The sequence below is a fragment of the Aquarana catesbeiana genome, linkage group LG01 (assembly GCF_042186555.1).
Source record: "Aquarana catesbeiana isolate 2022-GZ linkage group LG01, ASM4218655v1, whole genome shotgun sequence".
Lineage (NCBI taxonomy): Eukaryota > Metazoa > Chordata > Amphibia > Anura > Ranidae > Aquarana > Aquarana catesbeiana.
The window spans coordinates 751,809,310-751,825,198 of record NC_133324.1 but is presented as its reverse complement, the minus strand read 5'-3'; the positions used below and the strand labels follow the sequence as shown (position 1 = coordinate 751,825,198).

Genomic DNA, 15,889 nt, shown 5'->3' with positions numbered 1-15,889 from the left:
TCCACTGGACAGGTTAAACTTTTGTTTACAGAAGATATGGCAGCGTCCACCAACGGTGTGCTCCATTTCTTCCTGAACTTCTCCTCCATAGGATATAAGATAGAAAACCTTTTTGGAGGTAAGTATATCCTGTCAGGGTGCTCCCAGTCCGTGTAAACCACCTCCTCCAGTAACGGATACAAAGGGAACGCTTGGGAAATTTGCTGAGGTCGCAAAGATCCTAAAGTAGAACAGGAGAGTGCAGACTCCTGAACCAGGGGTAACTTAAACCCAATTCGTACTATCTCAATTAGAGATTGGATAAACAATTTTTGGGAATGGGAGGCTGAAATTGGCTCTTCAGAGCCAGAGTCCTCAGCCGAGGATCCTTCAGCCTCTCCTTCCTCTCGGTCCTTCATGACCACCTCTTCCAAATCCTCTGCCCATTCTGGTTCCAGATCACCTGGACCCATCTGGCTATAAGAGTCCTGGTGCTCTAGTGACTCCCCACGTGGCCCAGGCTCAGGGGAGGGAGATCTATTACGCTTCCTCCCCCCCTGTGTTACAGAGGCAATCATGCCAGCTATTTTGCCCTCAAGGCCCGCTAAGGCAGATGCCAAATCCTCCTTTGTAACATAAGCCGAGGCAGGTATATTGGTAGTGGCCACTATGCCTGACAAATGCAAAGGCTCAGCCAGGCCAGATGCCGCAGGTCTTTCAGGAGAAACTGAGGCTGCATCAGCATGGGGTTGGTCTCCTGTTTTTAAAGGAGGTACTCTTAGCCCTGTGCTTGCCTTGTTCCCTATACCTCATTTTCTGGAAGACATTGCTTACACATGAGGAAGAAAAGGAGTACTCTCCACAAACTATAACCAGCCTTTAACCTGTCACCACTGTGTCCAAGACCACCAGACTCACATGCCCAACTATCGCTCTGTGTTGTCCACGCGCACGCCAGGAGCTCCATGCCTATAAAGCATTAGCTTGAGAGTGATCGCGCGCATCAGTGACCGGCGGCACGCCCACCGTACGGCACATGCCCGTCCTGACGCACGCGGCGCATCTGCGACGCGCACAGCAGCGACGCTCACACTCTGGCGGCGGGCACGCGCGCATGCGCACGCCAGTATTTAAAAAATGCGCGCCAAACCGGCCATCTGTGATCCCAGACACAGGCTCAAGGTTACCAGCAGTTTCAAAGGGAAATAAATATATATATCTATCTAAGGACCTTCAGGGACCGGGTCCCCCATATATTGGGGTCCACACCCCTGGACCTGTAAAGCACCCTTTCTGGTTTACCTTGGGCAAGATTGACCAGGAATGCCAACTTAACAAGAGTCCAGCGCCTATATAGGACACATTACAAGCAATACCTTGTTCTTGAGCCGAGGTTCGGGTACCATCCACTTTAGCTTTGTTAAGCCATCCGAATGGATCCGATTATAACGTCCTCAGTGGGACTTTTTTGAAGAAATTTGAAGAGCTTCAACAGCCATGACCATCACCTTCAAGACACTGGCGAAAAAACTGAGGTACTTCCGGTATAGGAGGGGTTATATGGGAGGAACCGTCTTACTATTGGTTGCCAGTGTCCAATCACCTAAAGGTAAGCGTATAACCCACATAGTCATTATTATGGTGCTCTGTGTCAAGTGATGTACGATAAAGAAATGCCATTTTTGTTGAAGCCACTATTTAGTTTATATTGTGGCCATTTTGTATGCGATTCGTTCACTAAAACAAGATACTAGAGAACCAGGATGACGTTAACGTGGCCATATTATTGTAGATTCCATCTTGTCGGCCATTTCCGGTGTGTGGGTTACTTAATATATTCTTCTTAATGTTCATTTTTTCACATAATTTTGGATACTAATTTAGGTGTCAAATTTGTTTAAGTGTTTTTGTTACTCACTGTAAAATCCCTTGTTCATTGACAGACACAGCTCGGCTGAATCTTAACCATAGGGCTTTATAGCACCACCTACAGTAGGACACTAGGCAAAAAAGAACACAGCACAACCTATGGGCAGTCCTCTCTGGAATAAAACCCCCTCTCTGCTTTAGGCAATCTAGTTTATAACAAAAGTAGTGTCAGAAGTATAAACTCCAATAGATGAGTGGTACTGTGTCCGGCGAGTAAAGGGGTTGTAAAGGTTCGTGTCTTTTGACCTAAGGTGAAAAAACACCTGCCAGTGACCAAACCCCCGTTTTACTTACCTGAACTCTCGAACTTGTTCATTGGGGACACACCTTCTCTCTGCTAGGGGGTTCTCGGCTGTTGATTGGATAGATTGATAGCAGCACAGCCATTGGCTCCCGCTGCTGTCAATCAAATCCAATGACGCGGCCGCAAGGTAACCATCTATGGACGCCGAATGCTGGACTCGGGAGCGCGCCCGCAAGGTAACCCCGCCCCCGCGAAAGCGCTTCTCCCAGGGGGTTATCTGATGTGGGGAGGAGCCGAGAGAGCCGCCGAGGGACCCCAGAAGACCAGGACTGGGGCCACTCTGTGCAAAAGCAAAACAAGCTGCACAGTGGAGGTAAGTATGACAGGTTTGTTATTTAAAAAAAAAAAAAAAAAAAAAAAAAGTACCTTTAGGCCCCTTTCACACTTATACGACTTCAAAGTCGCCCGATTTTACCGCAATTTCGTGGCCGCTATTTTACCACGATTTTGCCGCAATTTGGGAGCAGTGCTACTTTGTACGACTTTGCCACAACTTTGGCATTAACCATTCTCAGCTTGTGCTTACAAAGTAGTGCTGAAATTGTGTCTATATTATTCAGGTACGATTTGCATGCTACTTGAGGGTTTAACATTGAGGTCTATGGAGTACAAATGTATGGAAGTTGGACCAAAGTAGTGCTGAAATCTTGTCTATTTTATTCAGGTATGATTTGTATGCTACTTGAGGGTTTAACATTGAGGTCTATGGAATACAAATCGTATGGAAGTTGGACCAAAGTAGTGCAGGGACTACTTTGAAGTCGGCACGACTTAAAGTCGTGCCAATATGAATGGTAGTCATTGAAAATCATGGAGAATGACTTGTCATACGATTTTGCAGTATAAAATCGTGGGACAAGTCGTATAAGTGTGAAAGGGGCCTTAGTGTCACTTTAACGCAGAGAAAAAAAAGTCAGCCCAAAGGGGAATGGCACATATTGGTAATGTGCCTCCCCAACTGCAAATTGTAGGAACCGCTGATGTCTCTCACAGATAGGAACACACAGGCATGCATGCTTAATGTCTATAGTAGGTTAAGAAAAAAAAAAAAAACAACTCAGACAGGCCACCAATGAATGGATGAATCCAGCTTGAACCTCTGAACCTGCACAAAGCATAATGGCTACCATTTACCATAAACCGTTTTGTTACTGTATACCAGGCTGAAATATTCTTCTCGCAAAAATTTACAATAGTACAGGTAAACTCACAAAACTACATACCGGGCTGAAATATGCTTGCAAAAATTTGCCATAGTACAGGTAGACTCACAAAAAACAAAAATGATGATTTTTAAAAATTGTTTTTTTTTCCTGGAACATAAAAAAAGCTTTACATATAAAGCTCTTGTGTTTCAGTTTACATTCACAAAAAGGTATTGTCTATGGTACATGTGCGTCTTGCAAAATCCTTCGATCCGACCTGTTAAATTTGTGGAATTAAGGCAGCTCTATGGAGCAGTAAACCATTTTAAAAACACAGAAAAATCAAATGCCCATTCAAGCAAGTTAGTGCAATCTCAGGAGCACGTAAGCAGAATAGTCCTGCTTTGGTGTCACATTTTGTCAGAACTTTTTTAACAATTAACCGCTTTCCCCTGTGGTCTCAGATGGTAGAATCAGTCACAGAATATGACAAAATACTGCTCATCTAAAGTGAATTACATTCCATTGTAAGCGGGTCCACCGCCTCCTTCTGGTACGACCCAATTAATATTCTGACTTGGATCTTTAATGTCACATGTCTTGCAGTGGACACAGTTCTGAGCATTGATCTGCAACCGTGAACCTTCACCTGATTCAAGCGGGACGAATTCATAAACACCTGTAAAAAGAAATAAAGATTATCTGCTAAGCTGTACATTTTGATAGTAACTCCTGAACTTCAATAGAAATCCCACACCTTCATAGTACTGTAAACTGCACATTATGATTCAAAAATGACTTAAAATACATTAAAGGATATCTCTGTCATCTATATATCTATATATATACACACACACACACACACACACACACACACACACACACACACACACACAAAGAAATAATAAATGTGCATCTTGCAATAGCCACAAAGGCTGTGAGCACTTTGTACTTCTCACATTCACAGAACTGTGAATGAATGATTAATGCTGGGTGGGCGGAGCCCCGCATGGCCATGTTTTTTTTAAATTGTGACAGTGAGCGTGGGGAGAAGATCCCTTGCTTGCTGTCACAACGGGGGATCATGGCTGCTGCAACTGTAACATATTACACCCTGAATATGGGTGTAACATGTTATGAAAGGTGAAATTATCCTTTAACCTTTTGGGTTATACTGCCAGTTACAGGAGTACTGGACACTACAAATAAAATAAAAACTGCGGCCAACCCAGTATACCCCTTCCTATTATATTTTATTGTGTCCAAGCAGAATGGATGTCTTTTCTTTAGCTAGGCTGGGAAGAGTCAAACCTAATTGTCCGTTAGCCTTTGCAGGCATTTGGACAATTTCAATTTTTGATGCTTCTCCTTGGTTTCTCACTTTCCACCATTCTGTGTCACTGCAAGGATCACAGATCTCCATGTAGCCCTCTCGGTAATCTGGGTGTCATTGTCCCAGTCCCTGTGGTAGAATAGCTTCAGAGTAAATGCTTAAAGGAGAAGTCCAGCCTGAGATTTTTAGGCTGGGCTTCTGCTAAGGGTCACAGGAGTGCAATTCATTTTGCACTCCTGTGACCCGTTTTCAGCAGAGAGCAGTCTGAAGTCTGCTCTCCGCTGACATCACTGAAATCAGTCAAGGCAGCTCGTCACCCCGACTTCAGAAGTCTGGATCCACCAGCTGCCTTGACTGATGGCAGTCTCAGCGAGCTCCTGAGAGGGGCGCTCCCCGCCCCTCCACAGCTCAGCGCTCCAGCAGCTCTCCTCTCAGGGAGGAGTGTGAACCGAGCCATCGGTGGTGTTTGGTGGCTCGGTTCTCTGTGCAGAGATGCCGGGGGACAGCTGCAGCATCGGTCTGATGCTGCATCCACCTAGGCAAGTATGAATCTAAAAAACAAAAAACCCCATACTTCTCTTTTAAGGATCCCGCTCAGGCTGTCAAGGTCCGACGAGTTGGATGCTGCTAGTTAGTGAGGGTACAGGCTGAGGAAAGGTCTGTTCAGACCCAAAGCTACTGCAAAAATAGGAAGAGATAGCCCGGCCATCGCACACCTCTCCCAGCCCGAGTGGTTAGCAGGAAAAAGCAGCCTCAGCTCGATTCATCCAACTCCAACATGTTTCACCCTGCCCTTGGGGCTTAATCATGGAGATGCATCATTAAGCCCCGAGCGAAACATGCTGGTGTTGTGGTCTGGATCAATTGAGCTGAGGCTGCGTTTACCTGCTAACCACTCAGGCCACGTAAGGCGTGCATTGGCCAGAATAGATTCAGGGGTTTTACTCCAACCTGTTTATGGTTCCTAACCCAAAAAAGCTCAGATATTCTGCATATAATCCACTAGGTCACCAGGAAGAATTCCTGGCATCTGTGGACATCAAGGACGTGTACATACATGTCTCCATTTTCCAAGCGCACCAGGATTACCTATGCTTTACTGCGAGTTCTTTAAACTTTGAGTTCATGGCCCTGATATAATACTTTGAAGGATGGACAGTACATTTTTTTTGTCTGAATGCATATCTACTGTGGTGGTTAAAATGCCAGTTCTCTGGCAGAGACCCCCACGGTGTGTGCATGTATGCTCAGCATCTTGCAAACTGCCTTCTGGGATGTGTGATATACCACGCATCTTTAAACCTGGCAGAGATCCACTGCAGGTCAGAGCATGTGCCAGATTCAAATTAAAGATGGTGGCACTAAAGAGGGGCAAATGGAAAGTGTTTGCTTAAGCAAGGCAATGCTGGACATTTAAAAGAATTTTTATGACAAGGACAAGTGTTAAGGATTTTTTTTTTCTGATGAGGCTTAGGCTGAGTTTAGTTGCTCTTTAAACACAAGCTTTCTTTTTTACAAGCTCCTTACCTGCAGGACAGAATCTCTGCTCTGGGCCATCATATAAAGCTAAATTCTTATTCACAGGTACACTGTCATCTCGTAGTGTCAGGTGTGCTGGTTGATTGTGCTCATGATTAGTACCGCTCAGCGCCACAGATGACAGCAGGTCAAAACTTATTTTCCCGTCAGGTTTAGGGTACTCAATAGGTGTGCAATCCTTAGCTGGCTTTAGCTGATTAGAATCCAGACCTGGTGAGAAAGGTCTCAGAATAATAAACATGTGCAAGGCAATTATTACTGTAGAACTTCGTTTTTAAGGTTTTTTTGTTTTAGGTCAAACTGGGAGCAGTCATATTGCTGCCCGGGTCCCAGTTGAGGGAAGTAAGAATATCTTAACAATTGAGACATAAAAAAAAAAAAAGTAAAAGATCTTTCTGGAGCAATAAAGAAAACCTGTGAAAGAAATGTAGGGGCTCTCATTGCGAACCTCCCCTTAAGACTACTTAGTTACCTGGCTGTCTCTGGAGTCAGTTATTTCTTAATCATTGACTTAATCATCAGACTGAAGTCAAACCATCAGACTGAAGTCAAACCTTCTGATCTTCATACTTGTTCCCGGTTAGTGCTGAAGATATAAGATCAAAATGACAGCCAAGCAACTAGTATTTTCAGAAGAGAACAGCAACAGCAGCCTCCTAATGCCCCGTACACACGATCGGACATTCCGACAACAAAATCCATGGATTTTTTCCGACGGATGTTGGCTCAAACTTGTCTTGCATACACACGGTCACACAAATCTTGTCGGAAATTCCGAACGTCAAGAACGCGGTGACGTACAACACGTACGACGAGCCAAGAAAAATGAAGTTCAATAGCCAGTGCGGCTCTTCTGCTTCATTCCCAGCATGCGTGGAACTTTGTGCGTCGGAATTGTGTACACACGATCAGAATTTACGACAACGGATTTTTGTTGTCGGAAAATTTGAGATCCAGATCTCAAATTTTGTTTGACGGAAAATCCGATGGAAAATGTCCGATGGAGTCTACACATGCTCGGAATTTCCGACAACAAGCTCCCATCGAACATTTTCTGTCGGAAAAATGACCGTGTGTACGGAGCATTAGTCTCTCAAAACAGTTTTGTTAAGATATCTGAAGTGAGGTCTCTGCAGTCAGTAGATAAATGTAGACATTATGAGCAAAATATGGAGGCTGTTATCACAGAATTCTCCTTCTGAAGTTGCTACCTTGGCTGTGCTGCTAATCCTCCACCTTCAATATCTAAAATCACTGATCCAGAACAACAATGCACATTAAGACAGTGGACCTTTCTCTGATTTTTCTGATCTGCATACTTGTTGTGCATCAGCATTTCAGAAAGTATAAAAAGCTAAGTGGATCAACAAAACAGTAACTAGCATTTTCAAAAAGAGCTCAGCAGCCCAGCCATTTTATTCATGACAGGTAAAACTTAAAAAGAAAAAAAAAAAAAAAAAAAAAAAATCTGAATAATTTCACACAAATTACCTTTATGTTTAAGTGTCCAAGGCTCTTTCCCTCTAAATATCCAGTAGAAAATGCCAGTGTAGACCATGCCTCCATACAATCCAAAAACGGTGTGGCAGGAAGGTCTAATATTTCTCACAGAGTAGAGCTCCTTCCAGATCCATGACTTCCTTAGGTTCTCCTCATACTCTGGAACACTGAGCCCTATATCACAATAGAAGCAAACACATAGCTGTTTCCAGAGTTTGTAGCACAGCCCCACAAATGCATTTTATTAGTTAAGTTATAGACTTAAAAATTATTAAAGACCCTCTATAGCTGTCATATGGGGAAGTCTATTCATACTTTTCTGCAAAAGAAAAAGAAAAACACAAAAAACAAAACCCAGGAACACAGTATACATTTACGCTCATCCTAAGAGCCCTTTCACACTGAAGCGCTTCAAAAACGCCTTACCGCTAATACCGCGTTTTTGGGGCGCTAGCGGTAAAATTACTGAAATGCTGCGGGCGTTTTAACAATGTTTTTCAAGCGTTATTGAAGCATGGGTGTCAAAGAACAACCCCACCTCCCTACATGTAGATGCTCTCTTTTCTGCTTGCATGTTTACCTCTTTGTGAGATCATGTGACTTTTCTACAGCTCATTTCAAAGGAGAAGGGCGTTTTTGACGTGCTTTTTTCAACGCCCAAAAGCTGCTCCAAAGATGCTGCTTGCAGGACTTTTCTCAACGCCCCGCCTCAGTGTGAAAGGGTCCATTGAGATGCATGGGGAGTGTTTTATGAGTGTTTTAATAGCGCTATTACGCCACAAAAACGCCTCGGTGTGAAAGGGGTCTAAAGCTGCACTGGTGACAGAGTGAGTTTTATAGAAGACAAATGTTAAACTGCATTACTTTGCTAAAATGAGCCTCAATGAACAAAAGAACAGTTTTCTGGATTGGGAGCTATATACAGTCAGTTAAGCCTGTTAAACCTATATAGCAAATGATCTCAGCCTTCAGCATGTGAATGAACGGCAAATTATCTCCTGCAGGTCCTGAATCCCTTTTTTCTGTCTGCCTTATCTCTTCATTCTGTTCAGCCTATAACGAACCATGGACATTCCTTTGGAGCAAGCCCAGGTTTTAAAACATTTTTAACAATGAAACAAATGCAAAGGATACCCAAGGTTTCTTTATTTTTTTTTTTTTGGTGAAACAAGCACTTTATTGAAAGTTTACAAAGAGTACAATACAAAGAGCAATAAAATTAAATGATGGCCAAGGTTTTTACTGAAGGAATGATGTTAGTCCATATAGTTAACAGTTCACAGCACTACACAGCTTTTGTATTAAAAAGAATATTGGGCAACACAACAGCTAAGTGGTTAGCACCTCCGCCTAACAGCAATAGGGTCGTCAGTTCCATGTTGCAAGTTCTTCCTGTGCCTACGTGGGTTTCCTCTCACACTCCAAAGACGTGATGGCAGGTTAATTGGGCCCTGTCTAAATTGGCCCTAGTATGTGTATGTACGAATGTGAGTTAGGGGCTGATGTGAATGTACAAAATATATATATATATATATATATATATATATATATATATATATATATATATATATATATATATATATATATATATATATATATATATATATATATATAAAATTGCTGCATAAATTGTCCGTGTTATAAAATTACTTGTAATAAGTGAAGTCCTGCTGTGCTTGGTACAAATCAAAAGGGTTTTAACAAACAGCAAAGACAGCAAAATGCAACAAATACTAAAAGATAAGTAGTTGAAAGAGTGCTTTTAATATACCTACTTAAAGCTGATCTCCAGCTTTAGTTTCAGTTTAGTTTGTTTGGGCCAAGTTGGCCCAAACAATTTTCCTCACCAACATGTGCAGCTGCTGGGTGTGCTGTATAAACTGTATGTAGATGAATACAAAGCCTCTTCTGAATGGCTGAGACAGAAAGACGGGCTGCTTATGTCACAATCTCTGACTCAGCCAATGAGAAGAAGCTTTGTAGTGCTTGGTAGAATACAAAGCTGCCAATGAATGGCCGAACGCTGCCCAGATCGACGCCATTTTGTTTTGGGTGTGAGACGGGAAGGTCTTGTCTCACATTTGGAGCACAGTACTGTATATAGCCTCAGCTACCATTTACACAGCACATACCCAACGGCCGCACATGTTGGTGAGGGAAATAGCTGGCACAAACAAACTATTACTATAGCTGAAGATCAGCTTTAACATTCTGCTACACGTTGGTGATGATTAGGTAAAGACCAATACTAAATAAACTGGAAAATCATGTAACAAACAGTTAAAAAGTATAGAGTTTTCAAACCTTGAGTACTCGACTGGAGGTTTGCATCTGTCAAATGTTTAAAGATGGATTCTGCAGCCAGCATACCACTCTTCATTGCTGTATGAGTACCTTTAATCTTTGGTACATTCATGAACCCAGGACTGCAACCAACCAACACACCACCAGGGAATGTCAGCTTTGGCAAAGACTAGAAATAAGAAGCAGATATATGCCTGAAAATCAGAGTTTATTTCTCTCATCAGCTTTGGATGTCTTAAGTGGAAACTACAGTTTATTTTGAGCAAAGTGCGGTTTTCGATTATTATTGTACCATTATGGTAAAAGTACTTCTGAACCTTTACATCTACTAGCTGTTCCATAAGTTAAATACTACAGTCAATAAAGAGATTCTGTTAATGTTCCCTCTAGTGGTCATTTAAATGTCTGGAAAGAATTTATTGCAGTATATATTATTATTTCCCATATCTGATAATACTTTAATGGACATTTATTGAGAGGTGCACTTTTAATGGTAAAAGGAAATAATTCAAGACTGCGATTCTACCACCCTCTGCAAAAAAGTTTTTCACAACATTGCTTAGGCAGAGAAAGAGAAACATTGTAACACTTAGTTCTTTTAGCTCAAAGGAATGAACTTCTGTCTGCAAATGAGGTCTGTTTAACCACTTAAAGTGGAAGTCCATGCTAGAACTAAAATCCCTGCATCTATAGACACCCACGATCTAACACTAACTTATCTAGCCCTGTAAAGAAAAAAAAAAAAAAAAAAAAAAAAAAGAGTATACATACCTTTTCTGAACCTGATCCGACCTGATTCCACGATCAGCTGTCAGCCGCAGCTTCACTGTGCAGGCGGGTGCAGAGGACAAGTCTGGCAATGGAAGCCCAAAAGTAACTCTATGGGTGATGTCACTTCCCGTTCATTTCACAGCCGTCGTCGGCCGTATCCTCTGCAGAGCTTCCGCCACTAGAGATCGGGTCGCATCTGCTTCAGAAAAGGTATGTATACTCGTTTTTTCTTTACAGGGCTATATAGGTTAGTGTTAGATCGTGGGTGTCTATAGATGTAGGGACTTTAGTTTTAGCATGGACTTCCACTTTAAAGACTAAACCTTTTTCTGACACTTGTTGCGTACAAGTTAAAATCAGTATATTTTGGCTAGAAAATTACTTAGAACCCTCAAAACATTAAATATTTTTTAAGCAGAGACCCTAGAGAATAAAATGGCGTTGTTGCAATATTTTACATCACACTGTATTTGCGCAGTGGTCTTTCAAACACTTTTTTGGAAAAAAAAAATTAATGAATTGATAAAAAATTAAACAGAAAAATTAGCCCAATTTTTGTGAAAGATGATGTTACGCCACAAAAATCGTAAGCTTTATTCTAAGCAAAAAAACCCCAAAAAACAGTGGATTCTCATTTCGGACAGAATCGTGCAGCTCTAACATTTAATGACAACTACACAATGAGTGCACATACCCTTTAATGACTGCTGAGATAAATCAAAGTAAGCATTTTTTGCTCTTTATTGTTTTTGGAGAGATGGACCATAATTTCTCTTCAAGAGTAAAACATTTTTGCACATTGGCAGCATACAATTATTCATAAAGTATAACTTGCAGATTTATGGGATCAGGAAGATGGGGAGATTTTTTTCAGCGAAACTAAATCGGGAATATAGGCCTGAGCTGCCTGCCCTCCAACATACAAGGAAGAAAGAAAAAGGCTGCAGGGAGCCGGTTATAACCTTTCGGCCCCACATCCTATCTCTATCCAAAATTTGCTGCCCTGACCTCCGCAACATCTCCAAAATACGCCCTTTCCTGACCAATATCAACACAACACTTCTAATCCAATCCCTAGTCATGTCTCGCCTTGATTACTGCAACTCCCTCCTCATTGGCTTACCTCTAAATAGGCTATCCCCCTTCAGTCCATCATGAATGCTGCTGCCAGGCTCATCCACCTTACAAACCGCTCAGCGTCTGCTATACCCCTCTGCCAATCCCTCTATTGGTTCCCACTCAACCAACAAATTACATTCAAAATACTAACAATAACATACAAAGCCACTCACAACCTGGCCCCCAGCTACATCACTAACCTAGTCTCAAAATACCAACCTAATTGTTCTCTTCGTTCCTCCCAAGACCTCCTGCTCTCTAAAACCTCGTACACACGATTGGATTTTCCACAGACAAAACCTTGGACTTTTTTCCGAAGGCGTGTGCCTGAATTTTGTCTTGCATACAAACGGCAAGGAATTGTCGGCCAACAAACACGAACGTACTATGTGGTTTTTCAGCTCTTTTACACCACCCTTTGGGCTCCTTCTGCTAATTTCATGTTAGTAGAAGTTTGGCGAGTGTCGATTCACGCTTTTCAGTTTGCACTTTTCATTTAGTTTCTGAATGGCAGTTCGTCAACCAGACATGTTGCAGAATCGGAGGAGATAACATGTTATCTATTATTGGCCTTGGAGTTATTGCTTTGGCCCAAGTCTAGTAACAGGAGGAGGATTTCTTGGACCAAAAATTGGTTGCTTTATTAATCGTCACCAATTATGTCATATGCCTTTGCTGCGGGAGCTCCAGGAGAATAATCCGGATTATTTTCGGAATGATCTCCAGATGAAGGACCCCTGCTTTCACCAACTCGACATTGCTGACCCATTATATTAAGAAGCAGGTTTTTATTTTATGGTTGAATAATAATGATTTGATTTGTTATATTTTTGGATGCATAGAATGCACTTTTTGGTTAAGTTCTATTGGCAGATAGCATGTCTAATTTTGTTTTCTTTTTTTAATGCATAATAAAAAAAAATTGTGGAGAAAAATACTTGGCTATGTGTTTTACTTCAAATGACAGTTTGGGAGTAGGCAGTTAGAGTTAAAAAAAAATACAATGTAAAATTAACAAGAGACACCAACAGAGTTGTAGGTTTCATCTTAAACTACGGGATAATGGTGTTGTGGTAACTTGCCCAAAAGGAAAAAAAAAAAAAAAAAAAAAAAAAAAAAAAAAAAAGAAAGAAGAAGAAGAGCGCATAATATTCTTGATATCACTAGAAAAAAAAAAAAATGTGCCAGAACTCCATCAGTATCACCAGCTTCATTATTATCCCATTAAAGAAGAGAATGTGCGCTGCATTTCGAGATTTCATAATTGCCACATCACGTAATTCTCTATTATGAACGCTAGTTTACAAGACCGACCGCTTCTGGCTCGTCCTTGCTTCCGAGCATGCGTGTTTGTACTTTGGACTTTTGTCCGACGGACTTGTGTACACACACTCGGAAAATTTGTCCGCGGAAAATTTTAAAGCCTGCCATCCTGTATTTCTCTGTGGAAAAATCAGACAATTATCCGATGGAGCGTACAAACGGTCGGATTTTCCGCCAACAGCCTGTCACACATTTTCCGTTGGAAAATCTGACCGTGCGTATGCGGCTTAACTCCCTTGTCCACTCATCCCATGCTTACCTTCAGGACTTCGCCAGAGCCTCTCCCATCCTCTGGAATGCTTTACCCCAATCTGTCGGACTTTCTCCTACTTTGTCCACTTTCAGACGATACCTGAAAACTCATCTCTTCAGAGAAGCCAATCTGGCCCTCACCTAACAACTGTAGATTTATTTTCTCCATCAGCACATCCCCCACAGTTATTACCTCTTGTATCTCTTGACCTTCCCTCTTAGATTGTAAGTTCTAAAGGAGCAGGGCCCTCCGATTCCTACTGTATTAAAGCGTATTGTATTTGTACTGTCTACCCTCAAGTTATAAAACACTGCGTAAACTGTTGGCGCTATATAAATCCTGTATAATAATATTAATAATAATAATAATAGTTAGGCCTCACGCACACAGGGTGTACGTTTTAGCCCCTGTAGAACTGTTAGCAGGAGAAAAGCTGCTTAAAAAAACCAAAAACAAACACACGTATTGCACATGCATTTAGGAATATCAAGTGTTTGAGTGTTAATGCATTCCAGAGGCCAGAATATATTATTATTATGGTCAATGGAATACATGAATGCTTAAACACTAGACGTGTCTACCGTTTAGGCACATTCAATGATTTTTTTCTGCTCTTCAGTTCCTCCCTGAATGCACCTTTGGGTTTTTTCAAACCTGTAAATGCTCCTCTCCTAATACACCTGTAAACACCTACGTGTGCATGGAAGAAAAAACACCAGCAAAAGAGGCGTTTAAGCCCAGTGTGCATGAAGCCTAAAAAAGTAGCATTAAACTATGCATTTACTGCAGGACACAAGACCTTTTTTGTTCCACTATCTTTAAGGCACATCATGTCCTGCTACAATAAAATCCACAACCCCTCAATGACAATCAAAACCAGTTACTTATAGTGTTCCTGCACCCTCTGCATTTGCTAATGGAACCCACCTGAAAGCTACACAAATACCAACGTTTATAAAAGTTTTTTTTGCTGCCCTCCCCCCATAAATGGTTTCTCCACACAGGAAAGAGTGAAGTTACCTGGAATCCACCTTCATTAAGAGCTCGTGCTCCATAAGCAATTCTCGTTCCACTTTCCAGAGTAGGGGCCACGCTGGGGTGATGTTTCCATCTTTGAAATTCTCTGAAGGGGTTCAAATATGGATTCTGATAATCTAGACCAACCTGAAAAATAGTATTACGGAGGACTCCAATTTTAGCAAAACTACAATGCAAGCATTAGCAGTTGTAACAGACTCCCATTTAATCCAGTCCTGGCTGACTTTTCTTGATTAGAAAACTGGCTATGAAGAATTGTATTTTCTTTTTGACAGTTCATCTGTCTTCTGGTTTGCCTCCACTTACACTTTAAGCAAACATTATATTATCCTGAGTGAAATGATAAACCAAGGATATGGTGTACGATTCATTTTTGTATATCTCTTTCGATACAAAAGTCACTGCAGCTCTTTTGAACGGGATTCTAAGCAAGACTGCAATTCAGATATGCCTGATCTGTTTAAAAAATGATTGTGCATGGAAAAGGTAAAGCACTGCTTTCATTTATCCAACACAAAAATCTTAGTTCCAAGAATCTTGTTTAATTTTCATATCATTGCAAAGGTAGGGCTAGAAACATTGACAGTGCTGCAATTGTCAATTCACTTTTCATTCAATAGCTCCTTAAAGTGGAATTCCAGGGTATTGCTTAAAGCGGGAGTCCGGCGACCAATCTTTTTTTTTTTTTTTTTTTAGGTCATTGAGACACTTTGCTAATCCCAAAATAAATAAATATGAATGTGAAGCCCACAAGCATTGATTTCCTGGATGCGGTGAATGCTGTTCATTCACAGCTTGTTCACACGCATGCTCATTGTTTCCGCACTGAATCTTGGGAAGCCTGACACTAAGCTCCCAGGAGACAGTGCGGCGCCGGGGAAAGGCAATAAACACGCCTACTCCCATGGGAGGAGAGACAGGAAGTGCCACAATAAAAGTACAATATAAAGGTAATTACAGCGATAAAAAAAAATTTCCATGCGGCATTTCAACATCTATGCAATTAACTGAAGGGGTAAGATTAAAGTAAAAAATTTGAGTGGAACCCCACTTTAACTACTGTATGCTTAAACCTGCTCCCACCACCCTTCTAATTCCTATGCCAACTCCCCTGTGAAAAGGAAGATGCTTATAAAAACTTACCTATTCTGAGGATGCTCTGGTCTGGCCACTTGATATCAGTAGCCAGTTTCAGGGGAGGAGAGATCACTGACAATGGCTAAAATGCCTGGGTGGTGATGTCACCCATAGGCTTGCTATAGGGCAGTGTTCATCAACCCTGTCCTCAGGGCCCACTAACAGGCCAGTTTTGCAAGATAACTGAAATACATTACAGGTGATATCATTTGCTG

The 15,889-nt window shown here is 41.6% G+C and overlaps 1 protein-coding gene across 1 annotated transcript in view; it reads right to left on the bottom strand.

Annotated features, from left to right (window-relative positions):
- Window positions 1-3,499: 3,499 nt before the first annotated feature.
- The window catches only part of ETFDH (electron transfer flavoprotein dehydrogenase), a 48,173-nt gene continuing 35,783 nt past the window's right edge, over window positions 3,500-15,889 (bottom strand). Inside the window, exons 9-13 of the mRNA XM_073605833.1 lie at window positions 14,520-14,663; window positions 10,034-10,202; window positions 7,721-7,903; window positions 6,218-6,439; window positions 3,500-4,036 (exon numbers count right to left, since the gene is read on the bottom strand). Coding sequence (XP_073461934.1) covers window positions 3,873-4,036; window positions 6,218-6,439; window positions 7,721-7,903; window positions 10,034-10,202; window positions 14,520-14,663 — 882 coding nt within the window. The 3' untranslated portion in view covers window positions 3,500-3,872. The remainder of the gene's footprint in view (window positions 4,037-6,217; window positions 6,440-7,720; window positions 7,904-10,033; window positions 10,203-14,519; window positions 14,664-15,889) is intronic.